Below are 27,381 nucleotides of genomic sequence, written 5' to 3' on the forward strand. Positions count from 1 at the left end.
GTCATGTTCTCTTTTACTTATAAAGCAATATTCTGTTTCCTAAAATAATTCAGGGTTTTGGTTGTTTGCTATGCATTATTCCAGATCACTTGAAGCGCAGTGATTTGGACTGAGATCTGGGGGTACAGTGAATACATACCTTGACATGAAACTAGATTGAAAAATGCATGAAATTGCATTGGCTCAACACCAGCCAAAACAAAATAATTTATATTTGCCCCTGCAAATCAAAACCCATAAACTTCACAGAACTCTGCTCAGTAGTTTCATCCTATACCAATGACACATAGGAAACAGCACATCTTCACCTACATAAAAGAAGCAAAGTCATAATTTCTGCATGTGTCATCTACCACCAGACTCTCTCCCTGCTCTATTATGGAGACAAGAGCTTCTGCAGAATTACTGTACTTCTACATCTGTTTAAAATTACAGGTGGGGCACGGGGGGAAAGAGATAGACAGGAAGATAACTAGGCTCAGTTAAACAGGTTGTTAACATTCAGCTATGTTTCTGTCATTTAGTTTTTTAAGCAGGAGGAAAAACAATTTGTTCTACCTATCCATGTGCTGTTTACTGCAGGCTAAGCTAAGTGCATCCAGTGACTAGTTGTTCTCTGTCAAGTAGGTCATTACTCTCAAGTCCCTTCTCTTTGTACATAGATCAGGAGTTGCTTAAAAAAGAACTGTAACACTAGCTGGTGTGCAGGGAGTGCCCCAGCTGGCCTCTTGTCCTAATGTGCGCAAAGATGGGAGGGAGAGTATGTTCCTAATGCTGCTAAAGAGGAGAAAGGCCTTGGGTGTTTCTGGGTTTTGTCTTGGTTGGGAGGAAAGGGGAAAGCAGAAGGGAAAGGAGAGGTCTGCCAGGTATTTAACATGTAGAATCTCTGGGTCTGCTGATTTTAAGGACACATCAGAACTGGATCCCTTGCCTGACAGTCCTTTCAAACAAGACAATTAAAAGCCTTGCATTGCAAATGTTTTCTACAAATATACTGAAGCCTTACAAAAAAAAAAAAAAAAAGCATAAGCAATGCATGGAAAAAAAAAAAGGCTGCTGTCCTCCTTTCTATGAAAAAATTAATTCACTGCTGTAAATTTGGGGAAATCTATACAGAGATTCCTTATCCACTTCTTCCACTTCTTTTATATTAAAATGCCAAACTCCACTGCAACTGTAGCCTGCTGGTAATACACTATATAAATGTGCTATTTAAAGCACATTTTCATCTCTTCTGAAAAACATTAATAGCTTGTAAGTCTTTTGCTCTGGGAGATAAAACAAGTTAACATGCAACCATCAGCTTAGCGCTCTTTTTACAGTACTTCTGAGAACAATAACTAAATAAATGTACTACATGACCTGAAATAACTTGTCTGTTTTATAGACACTTGTGTGGTCATACACTCCTCAGTAGCATTAAGATTCAAAGACACCAGAGGCAATAATTTTCCATTTAGATGGATCAAGCCCACTCGTGTAAATAACCCACCTTAATCAAATACTATTCCAACACTGCATCTGAACACTGCATACAAAGAGATGAGATACATTATAGTCCACTTCAACAAAGTGCTGATGGGAAAATGCAAGAGCATTAGAATGTAAATTTTCTTTAGATTACAATGCAGTCTGAAAACAGCTTCGCTATCTATGTCTTTCGAGTGGCCTTCATATAAAGGGTAGCCAGGTCAAACAACATACCTGTTGCTTGTTAAATTTGTGCAATTTAACACAATTGTGTAAGACAGTACATATAAACATGGTGGTTCATATTCCATATTGAAAGAGCAGAGGGAGAGGAATTACATCTCAGAGAGAGGCTTTGGACAGGTCTTATTTTAATTTCCATCATGACTCTTCCAATCACATTTCTGCTTATGCTAACTGCAGCCTCTTTTTCAGAGCCTCCCATTAGAAAAATGCTCTACCTGACTATTATCTCCCAAAATAAAAGAGCTGTTGCTCCAAGTTCTTAGACACTTTCAGAAACCACTTTCCATAGGATAGGATTGGACTTGTTCATGTCTGAAAGGAGAAAAAGTTTACATTGGTTCTATTCTCCCTTAAGATGCAGTAGATCATAAAGGATTATAAGCTAAATGATTGTGAATATTTGGTGAATAGGAAGTTTAATGCCAACAGCTAGGAGCCTGAGTTCAGTATAGTACAGAATGAGATCATGGAATGCAATAATACAAAGCCATGTAGACTACAAGAACAGATGGCGATGAATTGAAAAATAAAGGTTGTCTCAGGTCCTTCCTCTTCCTAATGCAAAACAGAGAAGAACTGGACTTCATATCTGAGTGAACTACATACAAAACAATTTTATGGAATCATTTTACCACCACTGCACAAGTATTTCTAGATCCTACAGGAATTTAAACTGCAGATCCTCCTGAACAGCAAGACATGAAGGGAGAGAAGGACTGGAAGCAGAAGGAAGGAGCCAGTCTAGTTTAAATATGTCCCCGAGACTCACACCTCATAAGTCATGATGCAGCAAGTAGGGATTTACCTTTTCTGAAGTTTTCTTGAGCTCCAGGGGAAAACTAGATGCAGAGTTACCCTGAAAAAAGTAATACTGCTCTTCCCAGCCCACTCACTCTATCAGGAGAGGAAATCGGTGTGCTAGCACTGGATGAAGAAAGATCACTTCTGATGTCTAAATCCCATGGTCAAAGAGTAGTGGGTCCCAAGAGCCATCATTTTGGAAATGCAAAGTTGTACAAAAAAATCATCAGACTAAAAGTTGTGACATGGAGACACACAGCCTGCAGACTGCTCCAAACAATGGAATGCTGTCAATTGAATGGTTGCTGGCAGCCCTTCCTCTACCACTGTATCTGGAGACAAGCAATGTTTCAGGATTGATTCTTTCAGCCTTGTCAGCAGGACAAGAGGACCATGTACATATTTCAATTCCATACAGAAAACGAGTTTATCAGAAACGAATACCCTGATGTGTTTTTCTTTTAACTACTTTTTTTTTTGAAGAGAAGAGAAGAGAAGAGAAGAGAAGAGAAGAGAAGAGAAGAGAAGAGAAGAGAAGAGAAGAGAAGAGAAGAGAAGAGAAGAGAAGAGAAGAGAAGAGAAGAGAAGAGAAGAGAAGAGAAGAGAAGAGAAGAGAAGAGAAGAGAAGAGAAGAGAAGAGAAGAGAAGAGAAGACAAAAAAACCCCACAGTCAAATGAAGTATTGATGCAGGGTGTTGACATTTCATAGAAACAAAACTGGAATGCCCAGTTCTAAGTGACCTTTGGAAATAGCCTTCCTGTTTACCCTCACATTGCTTCTTTAGAAACTGATATTAAATGTTTTCAACAAACAGGCAGGAGACATTTTCTGGTATCTTATTTTCTCTCCCCTCTTGTTCTCAACCATTTATGGGATTTTTTTTAATTTTTTAAATAAAGAAACAATATCTGAGGGAAGGCCCATTTCATACCCAGTTGAGAGGATATGCTTTCAAAAGGCATGACTGCTAAAATGGAGCAAAAAGACAGGTTTGTTCTAGCTGGACTTGATGATCTACCTGGCTTTTGCTGTACCAAAGTCCCATGATGCCGTACTTTGAAAATGCAATACAAAATAAATCATAAATCAAGCAAAAAGTATGCGTTACATTAATCATTTCAAAGGTTGAAGCTCTGTTCTGTGCCCTATTTTTTTATTATTATTATTAAAATGTACCACTTAGAAGTTATTATGCAACCATGGCATAATTCTATCATAGTTTGAGATACACTTGCTTTTTCTAAAAGAACTATATAATTATGACCAAACATACCTATTTTTCCTGTGCCTTAATCTTTTTAATATGTGCTTCAAGAATCTAACAATGAGTAATACTTAACAATGATACTAAACTTAGATCACAAGCACAGCTAGCTCTGAAGCAATAGGAGTGCAACAGGATTTTAGAAGACAAAGAAAAGTACCTTCAAGCATATTGTTTTACAGATTGTTATTGCATGGCAAATTCACTGTTAACATGCACATAAAATCTAGAGTTGAAAAAAATCTGGATTTTAATCTGTCAATTAAAAGTCTTTTCAAATAATAAATAAATTAAGGATATTTAACTCATCATTTCTCTGGTAATGTAACAGCTACCAAAGCTGACTGAAAATTATCAGATTATGAGAAATATCACTTTTTGACAAAAAAAAAAAAAAAAAAAGAGCAATTTCTCTATTTAAATGTCTAAAAGAGAGTTGCTTCGTTTTTGGACAACTGCTACTCTTTGGTGGATTTCTTCTGTCATTTATTAGAAGGCTTAACTTCTCTTTTCCTAAACAATCCTTCATAATTTGTTTTCTAATACTCAACAAATCTGTCCAGAAATATGTTACTAGTTTGCTGGGTTTTGCTTTTGCAGACGTAAAAAGACATTGCCTGCAGTTACCATTTCTTTAGGCCAAGTTTCCCTTCTTTGCACATTCGAAATTAATCCTCAGTACATTTCCATCTCCCTGTTCATGCAATGGCCTAATCTTTTGGACTTTACTTACAAAGAGAAAACTAAACAATTTTAGATTCTAGGAGTAATATGTTATGGTAACCCCTTCAACACCATATCATTTTATGTTTTCCAAGGTCCTTTGTCCCCTTACATTTGAAAGCGCTTCCTTCCCTGCTGGTTGCCCTCTAGAAGATGGTGGTGAGTGTTCCACTGATGGTTCTGTGTTTTTCTTATCTAATTCCATCTCAAAAGAAGTACTCTCATCTTCTGTCTGTTTGCTCAGCTGCTTATCAACCGACCTATCAAGAAGCTGGGGTAAATGATCTTCCTCAATTGATATTATTCTTTGGAGATGGGATGCTTTAGACATTCCTCCAGTGGCTCCAGCATCAGGATCAACAGAGGGAAATCCATTCAATCCAGCAGAATTCATTCTTTTTGATGAGTTATTGAAAACATCATCTTCAAATGAACAGCTAGACAGAGAGATAAAGTAAATAGATTACAAAAAATATACTGGGCCTAGCTTCCTATTGTTTTTTTCCTAGTATAACTGAATTTAATCTCTCATGTTGTTACTACTTGCAGCAGGCATACTTATTTCGGTCTACTGTCTACTGAAAAGTCAGTTCATCACACAAGGTGTATGTATATAGTGTGCTTAATAAGCTAATAACTTCCAGGGGAAGCCTGAACCAGAAGAGAAAAAACATAAGTTTAGCCTCATTTCTAACCTCATGGAATAGCTACAGTAAATTTCTCTATTGTGATTTCCTCATGTACACACACAAACATCTGCCTGTTCTGGAAAAACAAAACAACCACTTCATCTAGACACTTTCTATGTGTGATTTAATTCTCTCTTTGCAGGTAGGAGGGAGCTGGGTTTGTTTAAAAGGGAGGAGAAAAAAAAAAAAAAAAAAGCCAAGTGGGGATTTTACAAAAGCAAAAGGGTAGTGAAAAAGACTCTTCTCAGGTAAGTGCAATGACTACAGATGCAAGCTGCAGTACGCAAAATGCTGATCAGATAAGGGGAATGACATTTCCTCATGAGACTGATGCAGCAAGGGAACAAGTTCCCCAAAAGACTTCTGGAACTCCATCCAGATGTTCAAAACTCAACTGGATACAGCCCTAGGCAACCTCATCTAGTTTTGGAGTTATTCCTGCTTAGAGAGGGAGGCTGGACTACAACCATCCAAAGGTCCCTTCCCATCTAAATTTTTATATGAATTTTGGGTCATGATTGCTTTTGCCAAACACACTCCACTTCTTGGTACTGAACTTACAAAAATTTATCTCTGCATCCTGTTTCTTCCTACATTTCATGATCTTGGGCTGGTGGGGACGTTGTCTTAGCTGCTATTTCCAAGTGACACAGCAGTCTTCTTTCTAGCTCCTTTTGCCTCAAAAGAAATATGATAGTATTTCACTGAGATCACCATCTTGTTCCTCTTGATTTCAAGTTCACAATCATGCAGATGAGAGTTGATTCCCCATTTTTCCCTAGTTCAACTTCCCATACTTTACAACTGGGCTACTTACTGGTCCCTTACAATGAGAAGGGAGGAAGCATACACTTCCAAGGACTTACTAAGGACATTGTACCACATCAGCACTGGGCAATGGGTATGTTTCTGTGTTTCCCATCACCCACAACTGCAGAAGTCTCTTGCCTTTGGAGACTGGACACTTGTTTTAAATGAAAAATTGTCTCTTTATTTCCAAATTTCTTAGAGAGCACATCAATCTTAAAATAAGACGCTTTAAAAATACATGCTTTGGAAAGTCCAAATGCTTAGTAATATTGGAAGGAAATAATCCTGGGAAAAAATTTCCCACACCATTATATAAGCCTAATATACTTAAATAAGAATTAGGGAATAAATAAAAAAGTTCTTACCTACTAGGCAGCACATTGCCTTCTATGTATTTCCCAATGACAGACCCTGTTCTTTGCTTCCAGCTGGCTTTTCGAGCACTTGTTTTGCATTGCTGCACAAATATAGAATACTTTTACTAATTTACTCCTGCTCATTATGGTTAGCTGTCTTCATTACTTATGCTGAAATAACTCAATGAATATGATAGAAAAAATCACAGAATCACAGAATCACAGAATTTTCTAGGTTGGAAGAGACCTCAAGGTCATCGAGTCCAACCTCCAACCTAACGCTAACAGCCCTCCACTAAACCATATCCCTAAGCTCTACATCTAAACGTCTTTTGAAGACTTCCAAGGATGGTGACTCCACCACTTCCCTGGGCAGCCTGTTCCAATGCCTCACAACCCTTTCAGTGAAGAAGTTCTTCCTAACATCTAGCCTAAAACTCCCCTGGCTCAACTTAAACCCATTCCCCCTCGTCCTGTCACCAGGCACGTGGGAGAACAGGCCAACCCCCACCTCGCTACAGCCTCCCTTGAGGTACCTAAAAAGAGCGATAAGGTCGCCCCTGAGCCTCCTCTTCTCCAGGCTGAACAAGCCCAGCTCCCTCAGCCGCTCCTCGTAGGACTTGTTCTCCAGGCCCCTCACCAGCTTCGTCGCCCTTCTCTGCACCCGCTCAAGCACCTCGATGTCCTTCTTGTAGCGAGGGGCCCAAAACTGAACACAGTACTCGAGGTGCGGCCTCACCAGAGCTGAGTACAGGGGGACGATCACCTCCCTAGCCCTGCTGGTCACGCTGTTCCTAATACAAGCCAGGATGCCGTTGGCCTTCTTGGCCACCTGAGCACACTGCTGGCTCATATTCAGCCGACTGTCCACCATCACTCCCAGGTCCTTCTCTGCCTGGCAGCTCTCCAACCATTCCTCTCCCAGCCTGTAGCTCTGCTTGGGGTTATTGCGCCCCAGGTGCAGGACCCGGCACTTGGCCTTGTTAAACTTCATGCAGTTGACCTCAGCCCATCGGTCCAGCCTATCCAGATCCTCCTGCAGAGCTTTCCTACCCTCAAGCAGATCGACACACGCACCTAACTTGGTGTCATCTGCGAACTTACTGAGGGTGCACTCGATGCCCTCGTCCAGATCATCGATGAAGATATTAAAGAGGACCGGCCCCAGCACCGAGCCCTGGGGGACGCCACTAGTGACTGGCCTCCAACTGGACTTGGCTCCATTCACCACGACTCTTTGGGCCCGGCTATCCAGCCAGTTTCTAACCCAACGAAGCGTGCGCCAGTCCAAGCCAAGAGCAGCCAGTTTCTTGAGGAGAATGCTGTGGGAGACGGTGTCAAAAGCCTTGCTGAAGTCAAGGTAGACCACATCCACAGCCTTTCCCTCATCCACCCAGCGCGTCACTCTGTCATAGAAGGAGATCAGGTTCGTCAGGCATGACCTGCCTTTCATAAAGCCATGCTGACTGGGCCTGATCGCCTGCTTCCCCTTCAAGTGCTGCATGATGACTCTCAGGAGGATCTGCTCCATGAGCTTTCCTGGCACTGAGGTCAAACTGACAGGCCTGTAGTTTCCTGGGTCAGCCCTCCGGCCCTTCTTGTAGATGGGCGTCACGTTTGCTAGCCGCCAGTCGATTGGGACCTCCCCCGATAGCCAGGACTGTTGATAAATGATGGACAGTGGCTTGGCCAGCTCCTCTGCCAGTTCCCTCAGTACCCTTGGGTGGATCCCATCTGGCCCCATCGACTTGTGCACATCTAAGTGCCGTAGCAGGTCACCAACCAGTTCTTCATGGATAGAGGCATAAATGCTTTAAAATTCTGACCGATAGACGATCAGAACATGGAAATTCCAGACCCTGCAAGAATAAATCATCTTTGCAAACAAAGTGAACCACAAAAAAGCCGCAAAATGACATGAAAAATCAGTAGATCTATGGCAATTTACCCTAGCACCTTCTTGTAGGGATAAGAACACAAATAACTGTAAACTAAGTGGTCTTAGTCTCCTGAAGCCAGGGTACTTCTGGAACTTTTTAGGGGATCATTCTCTGCTGCTGGATGAAAAGTTAATATGATCTGCTCTTTTCCAATACTGACAGATATTCAGGTACTGATTCAAGTACTCACATGTTGTACTGTTCTGTGAATGCTTCAGATCAGCTACTCTTGACTGAATAATTATCTCAATTTAATTGTTCCATTTTTAGTTTATTTCATCCTCTCATGATTGCAACCCTAGCTTCTTATAAAATAGGTTCATCTTCCTTAAGATAGCTCCAACTTTATAATACCAAAAATGTAGCTCTTAAAAATTATTCAGTACATTTAAAAATCATATGCTCACATAAGAGAGAACATGATATAAATTAAGAATGGAGCAAAAAAGAAGTAGCATAAAAGTCTATCTCCTTCACAGCCTTCTGATACCCATATTTCAAAGCTGTTTTTATATGTATTTGTTCAACACTGGGATTGAAAATGATAGTCTTTACCTGTAAAAATATGTCACGTTCATCTTTGAGATGTTTGTTCCTCTCCCTGCAAAGAGGGAACACAAAAGAAACACTGAGGCCAAGTATATAAAACTTCTGGATTTTCTACTCAACACCAACAGACTGAACAGCTGACTGTGTAAAAAGCAAGAAAAAATGCACTTTAATTTGGCACATCTCCACCCTTAATCATGCTCTATTTATATTCTTAGCACAGTCAGCTCCCTGTCTGGACTACTGAGTCTTCGGTGGGGCTATGCCAATCAAAGCCAGCTGGCATCTGGCCCTCATTCTGTACTTTATCAAAACAAATGCTTTAATACATCAAAATCAGTTCTAGTCAATATGCTTTTACTTACTCTGAATTAGAATATTTAAAGCTTTTCACAGTATACATGACTTCTTAACAAGGAGAGGGTATAATGAACACTACCTCTGTTCATCTGGTGAGATCTGTGAAGGTCAGTTACATCCCCCTGAGAGCTATAGTTGTGTCTGCCTGGGATGAATCTTTCTACACAGCAGGCCATATAGTGCTGAGCTTTACAATTGTAGCCAGAACAGCACTGGTAGTGCACCTGTATTTTGTCTGTTGCTGAACTATGCTGGCACAGCATGAAGGCTGTCTCTCCAACTCCTCCCAACTCACAAAAGCCAGTAGGGTCAGGATGGGCAAGAGGTGGAGAGGGGACATAGCCAAGACAGCTGGCCTAAAGTGACAAAAGGTATATTTTGTATGACATCATGTTTAGTAATAAAAGCTGGAGAAGGAGAAGCAGAATCTGGGGTTCTAGTCATGAAGGTTCTTTTCTTCCCAAGCAACTGCTATGCATATTGAGGCCCTGCTTCTCAAAACATGGGTGAATATTACTTGCTGATGGGAAGTAGAGAAAAATTTTCTTCTTTTGCTTTTGCATGGCCTTCACTTTCTCTTTTCCTGTCATTAAACTACTCCTTATCTCAATCCATGGGCTTTTCTTTTGTTCATCATATTTTCTCTCCATGTTCTTCTATGAGGGGGAGTGAGAAAGCAGTTTGGTGGAGCGTAGCTGGCCATAAGCTTTTTAATCATCACACAGCCATGGAAAAGTCGCTCTAGAAGAACATCCAGCTTCATTCATTATGCAGAAAAGATGAAAACATCAAGAAATGTAGACTCTAGGCATTCAGCCAGCTCTGATGAAATCTGACAATACACCTGCTCAGTACATCACTCATTGTCTCCGTTTATTGCTGGCCTGGCCAGAAAAGAGACTGAGGTGCCACTGCAGCCTTGGTGAACTGATAGAATGTTTCTATCTATTGCCCCCTTACTAGTAGCAGGCAACACCATCCCACATGGAGCAGCCTACAGGAAAAAGGCTGCAAATTCCTCAAACTTTAGCATGGGAGTGTTTTAGGTAAATTTTAAATCAGAGTTCCTGAACTAAACGTAGTGAGTGAAGGCCTACAGGCAAGTACAACCTGTAGCCAGTGAACAAACAAAACTAAAATTGCTGCTTATTAAAAAAGGGTTACAATTGTCTGAACACAACTCCAAACTTTGAAGTCTTTCAATACACAAATGTTACAGAGAAAATTAGCTGGGTATATTTTTATGTAATTTTACAAATAAACACATTTGGGTAAGAGTCTTCTTCATTTTGGCAGTATTTCCATCACTTTAGAAATAACAGAGACTTTTATCAAGCTTCAAGTCTCCAGTGGCCAGGCTCCTGCCACAAAGGCAGCTTAGAACAGTTCATAGTCTTGTTTTGTTTTACATTTTGGAAGGAGCTTGTCCCAGTTACCAAATTGCCAAAACAAAGAACATCTCTCACATTTACTGTCTTCTACTGCCCTAAGAATAGGGCTTAAAAGCTGGATTGCTTTTTGTACCCATCTTACTACCTTTTGTTTCTTTATCTTATGGTGAGATGACCTTGGCTGGTTGCTGGCTGCCCATCTACGCAGTCCCTCATGCTCCTTCCTCAACAGGACAGGAGGAGGAGAGAATATGATGGAAAAGCTCATGGGTAGAGATAAAGGCAGGCAGACCACTTACCAATTACTGTCACAGGCAAAAGAGACTTAACTTTGGGAAAACTAATAAAATTTATTGTCACTTAAAAATAGAGTAGGATGGTAAGAAATGAAGAAAAATTAAAAACATAGTCCCACATTCCCCTTTCTTCTCAGACTGAAACTCATGCCTCCATTCAAGACTCTTCTACTTCTTCCCAAGCAGTGCACAGGGAATTATAACAGGATAATGTGGTCAATCCACACCAGTTCCTCTCTGCTGCTCCTTTCTCCTCACACTTTTCCCTTGAAAGGTGGGGTCCCTCTCACAGGCTAATCCTTCACAAACTCCTCCAGTGTGGGTCCTGTCCATGGGCTATGGTCCTTCAAGAAAAGATTGCTCCAGCAGGAGTTCTCCACCAGCTGCAGTTCCTGCTGGAAAATCTGCTCCTCTATGGGGCTCCTCTCCACTAGTCACTGATTCTGCAAGCAGCCTGTTCCTGTATAGGCTCTACATGGACTGTAGGGGAATCTCTGTTCTGAGGCCTGAAGCACCTCCTGCCCCTCTTTCTTCACTGACATTTTGTCTGCAGGATCATTTCTCACACATATTTTTTCTCACTCCTCTCTCTACTGCTGCACAGTGTTTTGTGCCCTTTATTAAATATGCTTTCCAAGGGTTACCATGAGCTTGGCTACTGGGCTCAGCTGTGTCCTGCAGTAGGTCCACTGGAACTGGCTAAAAACAGCTGTGTTCATCAAAGAGAAGCCCCTGGCCTCTTCTTACAGACGCCACTCTGTAGATCTCATTGAGACACATAAACTGAATGTATAACCTACTATCATTTCATCCCTTAATGTACATCTTTAGAATGATGTAAGAAGTTCTTGAAAGTAAGGTTTGCATTACCTTAAGAAATCCAGCTGTTTCAGAAGTCCTGACTTCTCCCTCTGTAAGGTTTCTGTCACACGGTATACTTCTCTGTAATGTAAAGAAATACAGAAAATTTTTCTAACCATGGTAGCAAAATGCTTAAATGTTTCCCTCTAGGAGTATCCACATTTGAGACTTCAGCTTCTCCAAACCTGTAGACATTTTTCTGTATGATTGGTTACTAGTTTAAGAAAAGAAGTTTATTTAGCCCAAGGCCCACAAGAATCACAGCAGCTTTAGTTAGCAAAGGTAGAAGTAGGGGTTCTTTTTAAAAAAGATAGAGGGTTTATAATTTCTTCATCCAAGGACCTTAGTATATGTTGATACTGACACATCATTCAGAGAAGACATACAGCTGAAATCCTTCTCATTCATGGCCACTGAAGACCATGCAACATTTTACATTTTAACCAAAATTTGAGTTTATCTTCCTGCTGCGACCACAGGTCATTCTCCCATGTCTGCAATCCCTAAAAGTTATTTTCAGTTCATTACTTAAATAGTTGTACAACCTTAAACGCTGAATGCAGAGTATCAGATATTTGTACTGTATTTACACCATTTGCTTTAACTTCATGCAATGATGTCGGGCCTTAAATGTGTTATGCTGTTCTGTGAAGTCTCAAGTTCTTCCTGTGTGCAGTCTGAATATTACACCTGCTTCAACAACTCAGGTCTTACCAGACTGATACAGATGTTTAAAACAACACTGTAGGTACAGTTGAGTAGGGCTGAGATCTGGTTCCATAAACTACTATTGAGTCCAAAGTGCTTTGCAAATGTTGTAGCAGTCTGACCACTGGGCTGATTTCCTCTGTAGTTTTAAAACCAGATCATTCCATAGTCTTTGATCTGGATCTGAAAATAGAGGCCTTAAAGAGGAAACAAACTGCCTTGAGGAGGAATATTTCTACTGCCTACTTCCAAATCACACATCAAATATGCAAACCTAAAAATAGGCTTCTAAACACAGTGCCAGTTTTTAAACAATCATTTATCAACAACGTTCATTGTTTATACCTTCAAGAAAAAATAAATTAGCAGTAACTAACTAGAGTTTGGCACGATGCTTAATAGAAAAAGACTATGACATTTGAAATATGCCAAATAGCCACAATTCTTGAGTTACATAGTTGACTGATGAAATTTATTTCTTCTAGCAAGATATGCACACCACTGTACGTCATCCATCTGCTCTCCATAGGCAACAAGAGAGTTTTACAGATCCATGACCATTTTTGAAAAAACATTTTCTATTAGAAGGCCTCCAATGAACTCTTCTGCAAATTATAACTTCAATGTAATGTATATTTCCCCTTATGCAGAAGGCTGGAAGAGAACAAGACATATTGATCTGTCACTTAAAGGCCATTTTTACCCTTCAAAATATGAATCGTAAATATTTCTTCTTGAAAAATATTTTTACATTCAGCATCTGAGATCCAAAACATTTCAACAGAATGATGGTCTGGATCACCACAAAGCCTCGTGTGAGCTTTAATTTAGCAGCATAAGCTGCCTTTTATCTTGCTGGCCAAGCTCCTTGGTCAAAAATGATGAATTAGACTTGCTTTTGATGGACAGAAGTACATCCTAGTTGTCTCATAGTCACAATACATTTGGAGAAGTGAACTTCACATGAATAGAGCTTTGAAGAGTATGGATTAATGTGCCAGAACTAATTTTAATTTCACTGGTATTTCAAAACTAAAACATACTTTTAAAACTAGTTTAGACTATTTTTTTTTATTATTCTAAACAACCTCAAAAAATGGGGGAATGAGGAGAACATTCACATTTTGAAGAAGCAGCAAAGGATTCTGCAGAAGCCAGCATGCTACAACAAAAACATGTTGAGTTACTTGGGGAAATATGACTAGAACTGGCTTTGTTGATGGTTTCTGCTTATAACACAGGTTCAAATCACAACACTGAGTACCTTGAGAAGGAAACTCACCAGCATGCCAGGCAAAAGCATTAGAATCACATCAGGTGATGACTTACATTTCCTTTTCCTCATTTAGCCTTGATGCTTCCTCCTGAAGAACCTGTAACTGTTGTTGAGCCAAATGCAGATCATGAGAAGTTCTCACTAGGTCATCCAGCAGCTCCTGGTTAGTCAGCTTCAGCTTGGCATTCTCTACTTTGGTTTCTTGTTTGCCACTGAGAAGTTCTGTACATTGTTGCTCCAACTGGGGTGGAAGAAAAGAGAAGAGAAAGTATTATAACTAACTGAGGCACTTTGACTTTTCAATTCAAGTCGTAGAAGTCAGCTGAATAGGGAAGCTATTTCTGTCAAAACCAACATACGAATGTAGTACATATGGTGCCCTCCATAGAGACATAGTGATGCCACACTAAAACAAAACCATTCTACTCTATCCTTGAATTCCATCCATTTCAAAAATGCACCAGATCAAACTGCAAAAAGGTGTAATTAGCTGCTTATCAGAGCTGCAAATCCCTCCCCACCCCCCATTTATTTTAGGTGCAAATGAACAATGAAGCATTTATACAGTATTATACGGTTGGGGGTTGTTTTGTTCTTTATGCCTTTCTTAACAATCCCATCATTTGATTTGCATTTTTGAATGCTACTGAATGCTGATGTGTTCTTATGGACCTCTCACTCAGATTTCCAAGATCAAACTCCCATCAGCACAGAATTCATCGTTTTAAGTGAGAAGCAAAGTAACTCTCCTGCACTTTCCTTGGCTCCCACCTGCCTTCTTTACCTAGTACGAGTCTCATTACCCTCAATGCTATGCTGGACGTGCTTTGTCTCCAGTGCTTCCTTCTGTGTCACTCATCTCTTTGGGAACACTAACGAGAATACCTTGTCCTCTGTCTAAGCTACCCAGCATGGGAGCAAGCCAACAATTCAAGATCATGGTAGCCAGCAAAAAGGCCTAGGGAAAGGAACCCTGGCCTCCAGAAGACCAGTCAGTATGGAATCAGATCAGTATTTCAGTCATGTCAGGCAGATGACCCTCAAAAGGGAGCCTCCCTCTGGCTAAATCAGCAGAAACAATACTGAATTCATCTGTAAGTTTCCTTTCACATTTTTGATAATCATTTCCACCACAGGAATAATTTAATTATATTGGGAAGGAAAAAAAAAAAAAAGAGAGAGAGAGAGGGAGAAAGATAAAAAAAAAAAAAAAAGTATATTCCCAAGAGGTTCTTTCATATAATCAAGCATGGCAATTTTAATTAAACCATGCTACCATTACCAAGAATAGATTTAATTGTCAAAGTATATTTCCATGCAAGAGGAGAAGGTGAAAGTGACACAGTGCTCTCTGTATTAGGCAAACATTAGACAGGTAAAAGATAACCTAGCACACATTGATATCTAGATGAATGAAGAGTAATATCAGAAAATGGTGGGGTTATAGTATAACAAAAGCAGATCTGAGGAAGGATGAGAGTCCATTTCAGAGGTGATTATTAGGAATTAAAAAAAAATACATGTAAAAAACATTGTCTATAACACTGAATTAAGCTTTCAGAGTAGGCAACTATACCAGAAAATAATAAAATACTGATCATACAATAAGAAGTAGAGAATTCCATTTGTACATCATAGGCTCCCTTTCCATAAAAAAGTGTAATTTTTATAGTAATAGGAAAATCCTGTCCTTCCAAAGCACTTTTGCTGAGACTTATGCAAATTCATTTATAATGTCCTCTGCACCCTTATACTAGAAATTACAAATAAAATTTACAAACTGATAATGCAATATATAGAAAAAAGTAACCATAAAATTAGATTAATAATAATAAAGAAAATAACACAGAATTGTTTTGTTTTCCAAGATATATAAGGTAAATATAAGACAAAACTTTTTGATGTTTCTTCCAGTGTTATGTGATTAGACCATGCTTAAAACTGAGTGTAAACATTTGAAGAGTTTCTGTGGTTTTATACCAATTAAGAACACAAATATATTAGACAACCACAGGAAAAGGCTTTCACAGAACTGCTGCTTGATAATTGAGCTTTAAACTTTTAAAAATAAATAAATAAATAAATAAAGAGAATATTAAAATCATTACAAAATTACAATAAATATTTTCTTATAGTTTTTCAGTTAGCTTCAGACTGAAAATGCCTGATCTGTGTCTCCACATACATCTTCAAAGGCCAGGTTATTCTGCTCTGGTGCTGCAGTGTGGCAAACGTTTAAATGTTTGCTCATTTAAATTCCAGTGTTACCTCCTTTTCCCTTCTCTAATTTACTGACCTTGAAGGGGCTGAAGGGACTTTACAGCAAGTTTACACATAAAGAATTAGTCTGCTTTCCCAAGTAGGCCATGCACTTTAAGAAATAAAACACAGTAGGCTTTAATAGGGGAACTTGACAAGCTGTTGCCATACAAGAGAACTAATGACAAGAGCAGTGGGCTTGATTCTATTTTCTTAAACACATCAACAAGCAGGCATGCCAGTAGCATTCAAGAAGATGCACAATTATTAGAGAAAGGTGTATCAGGCCCATTTGTTTAGAAGAGAGCATTTCAAGTTTGTAGTGCTGAATCCTCCCAAACAAGCAAAGAAACAGCTGGTACAAGCTTTGAGTAAAGATACAAGCTCCAAGAGCCTATTCCTGAGTTGTCTGGGCATTAGCACATGGCAGGCAGAAGAATTATGTTACTTTTCATAAAACTAACCTAGTACCTGAGGAGAATATCATTTTTTCCCCCATTTTATTATATAAAATAAAAACTGCTCTACATATATAAGGTAACATTTTCCTAAGCATACACATAGAAATCTAGCAGCCATAACTCTGTTTTTTAAATGCGCTCAGGTAGCTACACCCATGATACAAAAGTAACAGAGGATCACAGTTTGACAGAACCACATCACACCAACTTATATTTTTGGTACCTAAAATGGCACCTAAAGAAAAATCACATTAATAAACTAAAAAAAATAATAATCTAAAAAAAAAAAAATTAAAATTGAGGATCTCTCTTAATACCCTTTTCTGGTTTTGAACCAATTGTTCCAGTTCTTGTTCTTTCGACAGGAGCTTGCACTCCAGCTCTTGGCTATAGGACTGAAACCTCTCTGCGTCCTGCAAAATTCAAAGGGGAAACGAATCAATAGAACAGCACAATTTCATCAGCAGGAAGAAACATAAGGAATCAGCTGTGAAAATAATAGAAAAGCTTTTAGCAGTGAACATGACTAGCTAGTGATATAACTCAATTTAAGGATGGTATCATACATAAAACTAGACTCTGAGCTTCTGCAACCTGGTGGTGTTCAATAACTTTAATGATTGCAGTTACTAGAGCAAGTGGTGACTGCACATGAATTGTTCTCAAGCCACTATAAAGTGGAAGCAGAAATCTTCTGTCTTGGACACTCAGAGCATATATCCATGAGATTTAGGAGCTTAGCCAACCTAAACCAATAAAGTTACAATATAGCTTCCCATCTCCAGCAACACTTCTTCCTCTCCCACAGTAACATTCATGCTCATTCCTTACAACAGTGAGCTGTTTCAGAGAGCTAAACCAAACAGGAGATTTAAAAACAAAAAGAAAAAAAAAAAAAAAAGAAAAGTGAGAAGCTTTCTGTATTTTTGTCCTGAACCAGACAACTGCTGATACAGTAGAGTGATGAAGTGATGAGAATAGAACCAACAGATACAGAACCAAGATGGACCTATTTAAATTGTTATGGAGCCATACTGTAGGTCAAATACAAGGTATCAGGACTGAAACAGGAGATAAAGACTATTGCAACACAGGTTGAAGTAAAAGGAACATTAACTGCTACCTTCAAAATCTATCCCTAACAACAATTTATTTTACCAATATTCCACTGATAGAGCAAGTGATCTGGGACTCAAACTCTGCAACACATCTAGCAATTATGTCAATCTGTCAACTGTTTTGCTATCTAATCATCTTGCAATCACTGTCAACTCCAAGTGCCAATCAGCATTACTCCTTCAGACACTCCTCAGCTGAGACAAATCATCAGGCCACCCCTGAGTAAAATGGGGTTCCAGGCAGTTCATATTAGCTCAGAATCTATCCTATTCCTCTGCAGCATGCTTCTACTCCCTAAATTCCTCAGGAAGATGCCTCCAAATAAAAATTCCCACAAGAAGACAGTAAGCACAAGAGTGGTTCCAACATGCTGCTTTATATTGCCCTTTAGCAGTACATATAAAAGGGCAATCAAATGCATGTAACTGGCTTCTTATGTGGAAGAATATATATCCAAGTGAAAAAGGCAGACTAACAGGTCTTTATACAGATTTCAGTCAGCAGGGTACTAAGTATCTTAAATAGCCATAATTTGTACTCATTTGTTATCCTAACAATTTCTTTAAACGTAGTCTTCAAGAGCTATTCTATATTCAAGCCATAATAATTCCCTTTTTATATGGCATCAATGCATCTCTCCTGGCAGTAGAGTCTTTGTGAGACTTTGCATTAGAGAAAAAAATTAACAATCAGATCTCCCCACGTTAGTCATGTTAAAAAACAATACTTCTTGAGTGTCATACTGATACCAAGTCAGAAGAACATATAGTTCTCTCCCTTATAGAATAATAGAACCAAATTTGAAATATTTTACTATGTTTAGTTAGATGTAAGGAAAACTAGAAACTTTGTATATCTAATGCTACCTTACTCTCTAAAGAATCAGCCTTATCTGTAAGACCATATGGAACTGTATCCCAAGACAGGGGAAAGGGGTGCAAGATAACCTAGGCCTGAAAGATGTGCCTGTAAAAAATAGGTGAGGAACTCATGGTGTGCACATGTTTTTTGATGTGTAAATCACTTAGTTTAGTATGCATGTCTAAATTGGAACAACAAGATAAGAAAGAACAAGATGGTCTGAGCATATGCAACAACTAGGTTCAAGCAGCAAACATAGTCAGGAAGACTACCAACAACCACCAAAGATCACCAGTACAAACAAATGTGCATGTGTCAGGAACATTTACTTATTTTAACAAATTATGGTAAATAGTATGAATATGTTGATTATTTCTCTGACATCTAATTAATATGCATGTTCTAACTGTTTATAACCCCTGAAGCTTGGACAATTCGGCATGCACACAAAATGAGCAATCTCCTGTGCATCCAGTGCCACAAAGAATGCCTGCTTTCTAAAACTCCAAATTGAGTCTTAGAGAGTTTCTCTGACCGACTTTTACAGTATCAGGACAACCACTAGTGTGAAAGATGACTAAGCCACTAGCGTGAACGTTGACTAAACTGTAAATAGCTTCAGTGGGAAGCTTTAATGCAACAGCTTGAAATAAATGGCTTTGCCTCAAAAATACAACTAATTAGGGATCCAACGATCACTGCTTATAGAGTCACTTTTTTTTGGTTTGTTTTTTGTTTTGTTTTGTTTTGGTGGGGTTGGGGGGTTGTTTGTTTTTATGTTTTAGAATTTTCAATACAACTTCAGTTATGGGGTGTTAATATTGTATAAACCAATTCTTCCACCAGCAGGCAAATTTGCAAATACTTGTTATTCTTCAATTGATATGCAGAATTTATATAAAGGTTTCACCTCATTCACCACTGAAAACTGTTCTCAACTTGGAATGTAAAAACTGAAGTTTATGAATCATGTTGTTGTCTTTGAGACAAATAAAGACTTAGAAGATTCTTTAGACAACTGATTAAGACACTTTTAGCTCTAACATAGTTTATGTCAGGGAAAAAAAAAAAAAAAAAAACAACAACAAACTTTATACATTTGGACCACAAAAGGATTTCTTTAGATATCATATTTGATTGAGAACTGAGGTGATCTTTGATGAATATCCACTAGTTTGGGCAACATTTTGAGTACCATGGGTTGTATGAAAACATATATTGTTTTCATTGATACAAGAGCTTTCAAAAAAACAAAAAGGCTTACAATTGGTTGTCCCAGAACTGTTGTGGAATCTTCATCATTGGCATACTCAAAACTCAACTGGACAAGGCCCTGAGCAACCCGATCTAGTGTGAAAGTTAAGAACAGCAGAGGTGCCCACCCAAATGATTCTTAGGTGACTGTTTCCTGCAGCCTGTTAGGATTTCTTGTTAGTTTCCTTGTTGGGGGGGGGGGAGGGGGAAGGGAGAGAAAAATCAAAAGAATATATTATTAAAAGCAATAGGTGAGATTTAAAGTAGACTTTTCAGAAGAAAAGGGAATTTGATGTTAAGTGTTCTTGAGGAAGTATGGCAGTGACAAAAGAATCTGACGTAACATTATCATGCAAACAGGTGTGCTGGTTTCAGAAATTACCATTACTTGAATAGCTGTTGTTGCAGTTCAGTGAGAACTTATCCACTCCACAAAAGCAGAGCTTGCAGAACTCAATAAGATTAGTGCTGCTGTGAACAACCTCAGAAAACATTTTTGCTAACTGTATCCAGCAGTTGGATCTGTAGGAGCATCGATAATACAATGAAGCAGTAGTTCCATTGACTTTCAAAAGAAAATCAGCTGCTACTCTATGCCAACCACTGAGCACAGTACAGTGATGTTCTTTTCATCAAAGTCATTCAGTTGGAAGCTGCAGAGCCTGGATCAGATCAAAAGCATCAGTAAGGGAAATGCTGTTTTTTATAACTCTGTTGTGAAACACATTTTGTAGGCTCTTATTCCACACCCAGGATGAGTATAAAACCACTGGTAATAGGAGCAGAATCCATGCTAGCAATAACAACAGACACTCACTTTCAAGAGAAACTGCTCTTTCTCCTTTTTGATTTGCTGTTCCATTTCTTCATAGAGATTTTGAATTTCTTCATCAAAAGCTGCAGTTTTTCTAAAAAGAGATAAAAGTATACTGAATGTATGTAGCATTACTTTTACTTTTTTTTTTTACTTTTGTAGCATTACTTCAGGTTACGTCTCATAACTACCAACTAAGCCCTACACATTTTGTGCCATAACATAAGTCACCAGAGACTGTACTGAGGGTAAGAAAGTGTGCAGGAAAGATCACAGATTTTAAAAAAGAAAAAAAAAAAAAAAAAAAAGAAAAAAAATCAACGAATCAAAGAAACAACAGCAGCAAACACCAAAATCTTGGGGAAAAAAAGCTTCAACAGCTCAAATGTTACATAAAATAAAAAAGCTACACAAAAAAAATTGTAAAGATATACATCTGATGTTTCCATATAAAGCAGCTGTTCATTATGCAGTTTTAATGACTACTAAATCTTAGATTTAAGGAAATTTAAGGAATAGAACTCTCTAGTGACACTAATAACAATACCAGAGTCTAAGTTTGCCAGTTAAAAGTGTTTCCAATGCAACATCACTTTTCACTGTAGGACTGCATTGTTCACCATTCAAAAGTATTAAATGAGGTACTTTTATCATGACTAAGCAGTTTTGGCTAGAATGGACTTCCTGAAAGTCCTTCTTGAAAGACACCTTACTTACTTTCTAAGAGCTTTGCAGAAACAATTTTTAAAGCTCAGCTAAAGATCAGACATAAATGTGCTATGCAAATACGTATCTGACAGTAGGAAAAAGGAAGAAAGGACAGAGCTCACTTTTCACCATTATAATATTACAATCTCACTGCAGTTTGATACATAAAGAATTACATCAAGTAGATGCTTCAGTTTGGACCATAAATAAATAAATAAACTACTGCTAAGGCTGTTCCTTTGTTCTGTTGCTATGCTATGCTATGTTGTTTTCATTAATCCAGAAATTGAAAACCATAAATCACTTTGCATCAAATTCAGGGCACACTCAAGAGTGATTTTTAATAGAGACTAATAGGATCTTTATATGACATTACTACATAGTCCCCCTTATCTCTTTTGTTAGAGGTGTTCCTTGAGCAATCTGGAGAATGCATCCATTACAAATAAAGAAAAGAACCTTCTAGGGCATTAACATTAACAAGAGCAACACAATGAATATACAGTAGCAAAAAAAAAATAATCAAAAAAAAACATTAATTTTGTACTTTGGGGAACCTACTATAATTTTTGTACCTAATGCTTTACAAAGTCTGTATTTTTCAATTATAAAAAGCTTGACTCACTTCTCACATAAAGCTGAAAAAAATGAAAGCAAACTGGAAAAAGCTTACCTACACTAACATAAGTGAGTAACTTTATAAAAAAGTCTTTCTTTCCCCCTTTCAAATATCTCAACACTTGACATTGCCAGCTTGCAATTTTTAGTAACAGATAAAAATGAGGGTGGAAGGTATTTACTCAGGATTTACAGCAGCAATAAACATATATTAACCCATACCAATTTGAAAAAAGAAAAAGAGAAAATTTGCTGTCATCTACATTTGTGTAAACTCAGACTAGATTAGAAAAGCAGCCCAGACGATGGCATCTTCATATGACTGCAATGCTTCAAACAGGGAGTGCTGGAAAATCTAGGCAATTCATTTTACTCCCCTGTTCTGATCATGTTCTGATCTCAAATTTTATTTTCTTTAAAATAAGAAAATGCATCATAATAGCATTTTTCAATGACATAAAATTACACATATTCATAAAAATTATTTAGAAAGATATGGTAGACATGCTAAGATCATGTTTTAAAAGATCGTATTCATGCAATCACTTTGATCAGAACTAAATTGACTGTGTAATGAAATACATGTACCCTGTAACTTTGCACAGGCAGAACATACCGCTTAGAAGTCTGTATTTCCATGAGAGCATTAAATACTTTATTTGCTTCTGACAGGGAGAATAATTTTAGTTAGTCCTCTCGTGTTTTGAAGCATAGTTTTTGGCAGCACCATGAAAACTGAAGTCACAAAAGTATTTAGGAACAAGTTGTTTTTATTTATGAGAATGCAAGGATAGAGAAAGGGACCAAGGTGGATGTGCAAAAGGAAAGAAGGGTGGATAAATGGCTAAGTCAAGAGTAAGCAATATGACAAAAGGATGAGAGTAAACTGCAGTATTGCTTAATGACTCACAGAGCTGAGGCAGGAAAAATGAAAGTCCATATTCATTCTCAACTTCCAAAGAGTGCTTATTGTCACCAAGCACAACACAAGAGAGATGATGAGACCTCAATAACCAGCATCTCTTATCTTCTGTGTCCCCACAGTAAATCCTGATCATTCTTTGTGTTTAAAAGTATGTAGGTATAAAAAATAAATAAATAAATAAATAAATATCCCCTTTTGTATGGTCTTATCTTCAGCTTTGCTCTTATTTGTGCTTTTTTTTTTTTTCCCCAAGAAAGGTTTTTCATACCCACTGTTATCTAAGACAGCACTACTACTGTGACAGATCTGACTCCGTCCAGCTATTCATTACAAACAAAGCAAGGATTTATGTGCTGACATCAGAGGAGTTAGCAGGAGCAATAGGAAGAAGAAATTAACACAAAACTGTTTTTACTACAAAGACATAAAGATACAATGCATTTTTAAGGTAGCAATTTAATATAAGTCAGAAAAGTCAGGTAATGCTAATGCTCCATGCACTCCACCTCTGTGATGGTTATTGATACATGATCATTAATAATCTGTAGGCTAAAACAGACAACATAACTTTCACTGTGCTGACAACAGACAAGGTGCCTCAAGGCTTAAAAAGGTGCCTCAAGGCTTAAAAATCACACTTGAAAATTCTGCAATCAGTATCAACTAGTTTGTCTTCAATGGCCATGTGTTTTTCCTTTTTCTTCCTTCAGAAGCCTTGTCACATTCTCAATATAACAAAAAGAGTGATGAAATTTTCAACAAGTATATTTGCCTTTACTGCTCAATGCTTAAAAATATATTATGTTCTAACACCACTAATATATAAGTGTTGGACAACTTTATCTCAACATATTTTTCAAACAATGATACTGTGAATGAAAGATACTGTGTACGTATCTGCTGGTCTGAATGCTGTTTCTATGAATCTAAAATGTTATTGCACTGAAATTTAACAGAGCAGACAAAAAAGCTATTGGAAGCACAGCCTGTACTGCTCTGGTTCATACCATATCCCACAAAGATACTAAAACAATTCAGAAAGCGTAAGAGCTTCCAGATCTGATCTGAAAATCAGGAGTTATTAATATATATGTAAATTATATGCATATAAAATTATAAAATTGATATAAATAAAAATTATAGGTGAACTTCAACTATAATCTGCATAACTATAAACCTGACTGCCCTTTGGAGTCAAACTTATTAACTAGATGAGAATTGCTTAGTATTTTCTTAGAATTGCAATGAAATAAAAGACATCTGCAAAAGAATTTCAGTCAATACAATCTGTTAACAGGAAAAGAAAACCTAATTTCAGACAGTTCTGCAGTATGTATAATTTTACTATTCACGACTAATAAAACTTCATGTTACAGGAACTCTTGTGATTATAGCCCTCAGTTCTCCTCTGAAATGCTTCACTTATTTCAAAGGCTTAAATGTAGGTAAGATAGATGTAATACTATACAAACTGACCAAGAAAGAAAAGCACTAACTTTTTTAGAGCCCATTCCAACTCATTCTTTTCATTATCTGCATCCTGGAGCTGGGAAAAAATTCTGGCCAGTAACTCTTCAAAACTGGAAAGTAAGTGAGATTCACCTTTTCTCAGCTGCAACCAAAGCTGCTTCACATCACTTTCACTGAAATAAAAGATTATAAAAGATTGTTATAAGAGAATATTCCTCAGTCTACAGTAAATGTTTGCCGCATCCTAGTAACAGAATGGAGGCTTCAAGGCATTACTAGTCAGAACACAAGTCTAATTAAAAACAAGGGCTGTTTACGCAGACTCAGATTGGAAAAGGATGAGGTAGGTGGGAAATTATAACAATCACTTTTATTCCAAAATATTGATCATAACATCAGGTCATGCATGACTGCAGGGAATCACAGAAATTTCTTGTTTGTTGGATGCCTTGTTAGACACTTCATCAAACCAGAAATGGAGAAGAAAGGGGATAGATATCTCATCTGTCTCCTGTGATTAGTACCATCCCGTCACTTTTATTAGAAGCAGAGAATTTTCCACCAATCCAGTAGGCAAGGGACGGTGGAAAAGCTAATCAAAAACATTTTCTCATGACAAATGAATGAAACTCAGGCTCTACTGTGAATGATACATTTTTTAAAACACTTTGCTGAAATTTCCCTGAATAACTTCTTTTGTTTTTCCTTCCTGACTCGTTCTCTTCCACATGCACTGTTAGGCTGAACCTAGACAGCCATGAGTTCTATATTTAAAGGACAAAATGAGGATGAGGATATAAAAAGTACGTAACAATCTCTTCATATTGAAAGCCTTTCAGGATGACTGCCAATTAGCTCTTTTCTATAACAGGCGGTCAGGTTAGAAAAGCACTGATAAGCATTTATATTTCATGATAAGGATCACTGATACTTTTCTTAGACATTCTTATTATCTGTCCAGATTCTCTCCAATTTTTGTCCCTGTGCTTTCTTTGATACAGTACATTGACTGTGATTAACCAATGAACATCAGACCAATGCAACCAATGCACAAGAAACTCAGCAGTGGATGTTTTTAATGATTCTTTGTTTCAGAGGACATCATCCTGTTCCTAGAAGAGGTAAGTGTCATCATAGCAATCACAATATGCAAATAAATGCAGAGCAGAGCAAACATTCTTGCTTATGGTTAACAGGTGCACTTTAAACACATTCCTTATCAAACAACAACAACAACAAAAAACAGTCACCATGCACTGTTTGTGTTTTTGAAATCAGTAGCATCCGTGAATTCTCAAACAACATACTAGAAATTATCTATTTTCAAAATCCATGGTATGTCAGTGGTATAGTTTTCATATGGAACAGACATGTTTCACATGACTGCAGTGCAATAGCTTTGCTCTTGGAAATTTTGGGCTGAATGTCATTTTATCCTTTCTAACGGCTAAGAAAATTAATTTTTAAAGAGTCACCATATTAATGAAAGGCCTTATTTCTCATCATTCATCTTGAGTTCCATTAAAATCAAACCACAGAGTTGAATCATAAAAGATTGTGTAATCTATTACTATTGCTGGTAAAACTCACTCCTCCAAGACCTTTTTTGCTCCAAGCCGATCCATCAGATTTGAGAACTGGAATTCCTCATCATCATCATCTTTCACAGTCTCTTCACTTTTAGGTAGGCAGGCTGTTTCAGCTTCCGATTGTTGCATTTCTTTATTTAAAGCAATCTGCCCCAAAAGAAACTGGCCTAAGATTTAAAAATTACATAGGTTATAAGTTTAGCATTTTCAGAAATCACTATAAGAAGTAATGTCATTGAAGAACACACCAAAGATCAAATTAAACAGTAAATATAATTTTTAGGAAGGAAAACCCATTTGTTTATGGGCAAAGGGAACATCATTAAGCAACTAAATCATGAGACCTGACAAGAGGATACCTGAGGTCTGTGCCTGGTTTTGTCCTCAAAATTCACAAACATACTGAAAAAGTTCAGACTTCCATAAACAAAGGACATAAACTGTGGCAACAAGCACTTTATAGATGTTGTGCTCCTAGATATGCTTAAAATTTCTTAATATACTTCAAATTCCTGCTTGTAACTGCATATCAAAGCTAGATTTTTTTTCACGTTCATTTTTCCTCCATTTGACTCACATGTATTTTAATTCTTCTAGACTTCACCGCTACATTCTTTTCTTCCACCTATTCAGGATATTTCTATTAATAATAGCAAGATTCAGGCATTCCTGTCTATTGGCACCACATCATAATTATGAGGGACTTGCATGGAAGTCATGAGACTTTCTCATCAATTATTCACCATCCAGCAACACATCATGTTGAGACAGGGAACAAGATAAAGTATGTTGAATATATAGGTTTTAGCTAACACAATTGTATGCTAATAACCCCAACGATAAGGGAGTAAAAGACCGTATGCATAAGATAATGGAACCAGCAAGAACTGGCTTGACTGCTGAAGTTTTTTAATGAAAGCAAAGGTCAGAAGTTTAGCAGCAAGGAAGACTTCTGGCCTTCATTAAAAGACCACTGGAGTATGCCAGACCACCACCCAAGGACTCCAGTACGTATGTGAACAGGTGTGGGAACCTATGTTAATGATTATTTGCATACCTGATGAGTATGCAAGAGACTTACAATAAATGAAATCAATATGCATATATCCCACTAATATAAACACACTGCCAGTAACCCTTGGTGTGTGGGGAGGTTGAGCGGAGCAATCCCACACACACCCAGCACCGTAATAAAGAATACCTGCTTAATGACTTTGGTGATTGAGTTTTCACTGCATCAATGTTATCTTGGATTTGCTCTAGTAAGGGCAAATACTATAGAAGAACACTATAGAAGAACTGATTGCAAGAACTAACCATGGTTTGACAAATGAGTTGATTCAGTTTAAATTAACATGAGTTTAAGCAAGAATACATATTACTGGAGTTAGCTGGGTTGAAAGGCTCAAGTAAATTAACAAACTGTGAAACATTCTAAATTATTTTCTCAAAGTGTGAGGGCGTGGAGGGGATATGTAGAAAAGTACTCTGGATCCAGAGTATCGATCTCAAAAAGTAGGGAAACTGAGACCCCGCAATGAATACATCAAACAAAAATGCTA

At 37.8% G+C, this 27,381-nt stretch overlaps 1 protein-coding gene across 6 annotated transcripts in view; it reads right to left on the reverse strand.

The window, feature by feature from the left end:
- CRACR2A (calcium release activated channel regulator 2A) overlaps positions 1-27,381 on the reverse strand; it is a 53,164-nt gene that overhangs the window by 16,361 nt on the left and 9,422 nt on the right. For all 6 annotated transcript variants that reach the window (XM_082756499.1, XM_082756501.1, XM_082756500.1 and 3 more), the window contains exons 4-12: positions 25,821-25,986; positions 24,257-24,403; positions 20,513-20,603; positions 16,779-16,874; positions 13,795-13,982; positions 11,767-11,838; positions 8,856-8,901; positions 6,370-6,461; positions 4,618-4,942 (exon numbers count right to left, since the gene is read on the reverse strand). In XM_082756499.1, the coding sequence (XP_082612625.1) occupies positions 4,618-4,942; positions 6,370-6,461; positions 8,856-8,901; positions 11,767-11,838; positions 13,795-13,982; positions 16,779-16,874; positions 20,513-20,603; positions 24,257-24,403; positions 25,821-25,986 (1,223 nt within the window). The remainder of the gene's footprint in view (positions 1-4,617; positions 4,943-6,369; positions 6,462-8,855; positions 8,902-11,766; positions 11,839-13,794; positions 13,983-16,778; positions 16,875-20,512; positions 20,604-24,256; positions 24,404-25,820; positions 25,987-27,381) is intronic.

The sequence above is a fragment of the Aythya marila genome (assembly GCF_965140915.1).
Source record: "Aythya marila genome assembly, chromosome: 1".
Classification (NCBI taxonomy): Eukaryota; Metazoa; Chordata; class Aves; order Anseriformes; family Anatidae; genus Aythya; species Aythya marila.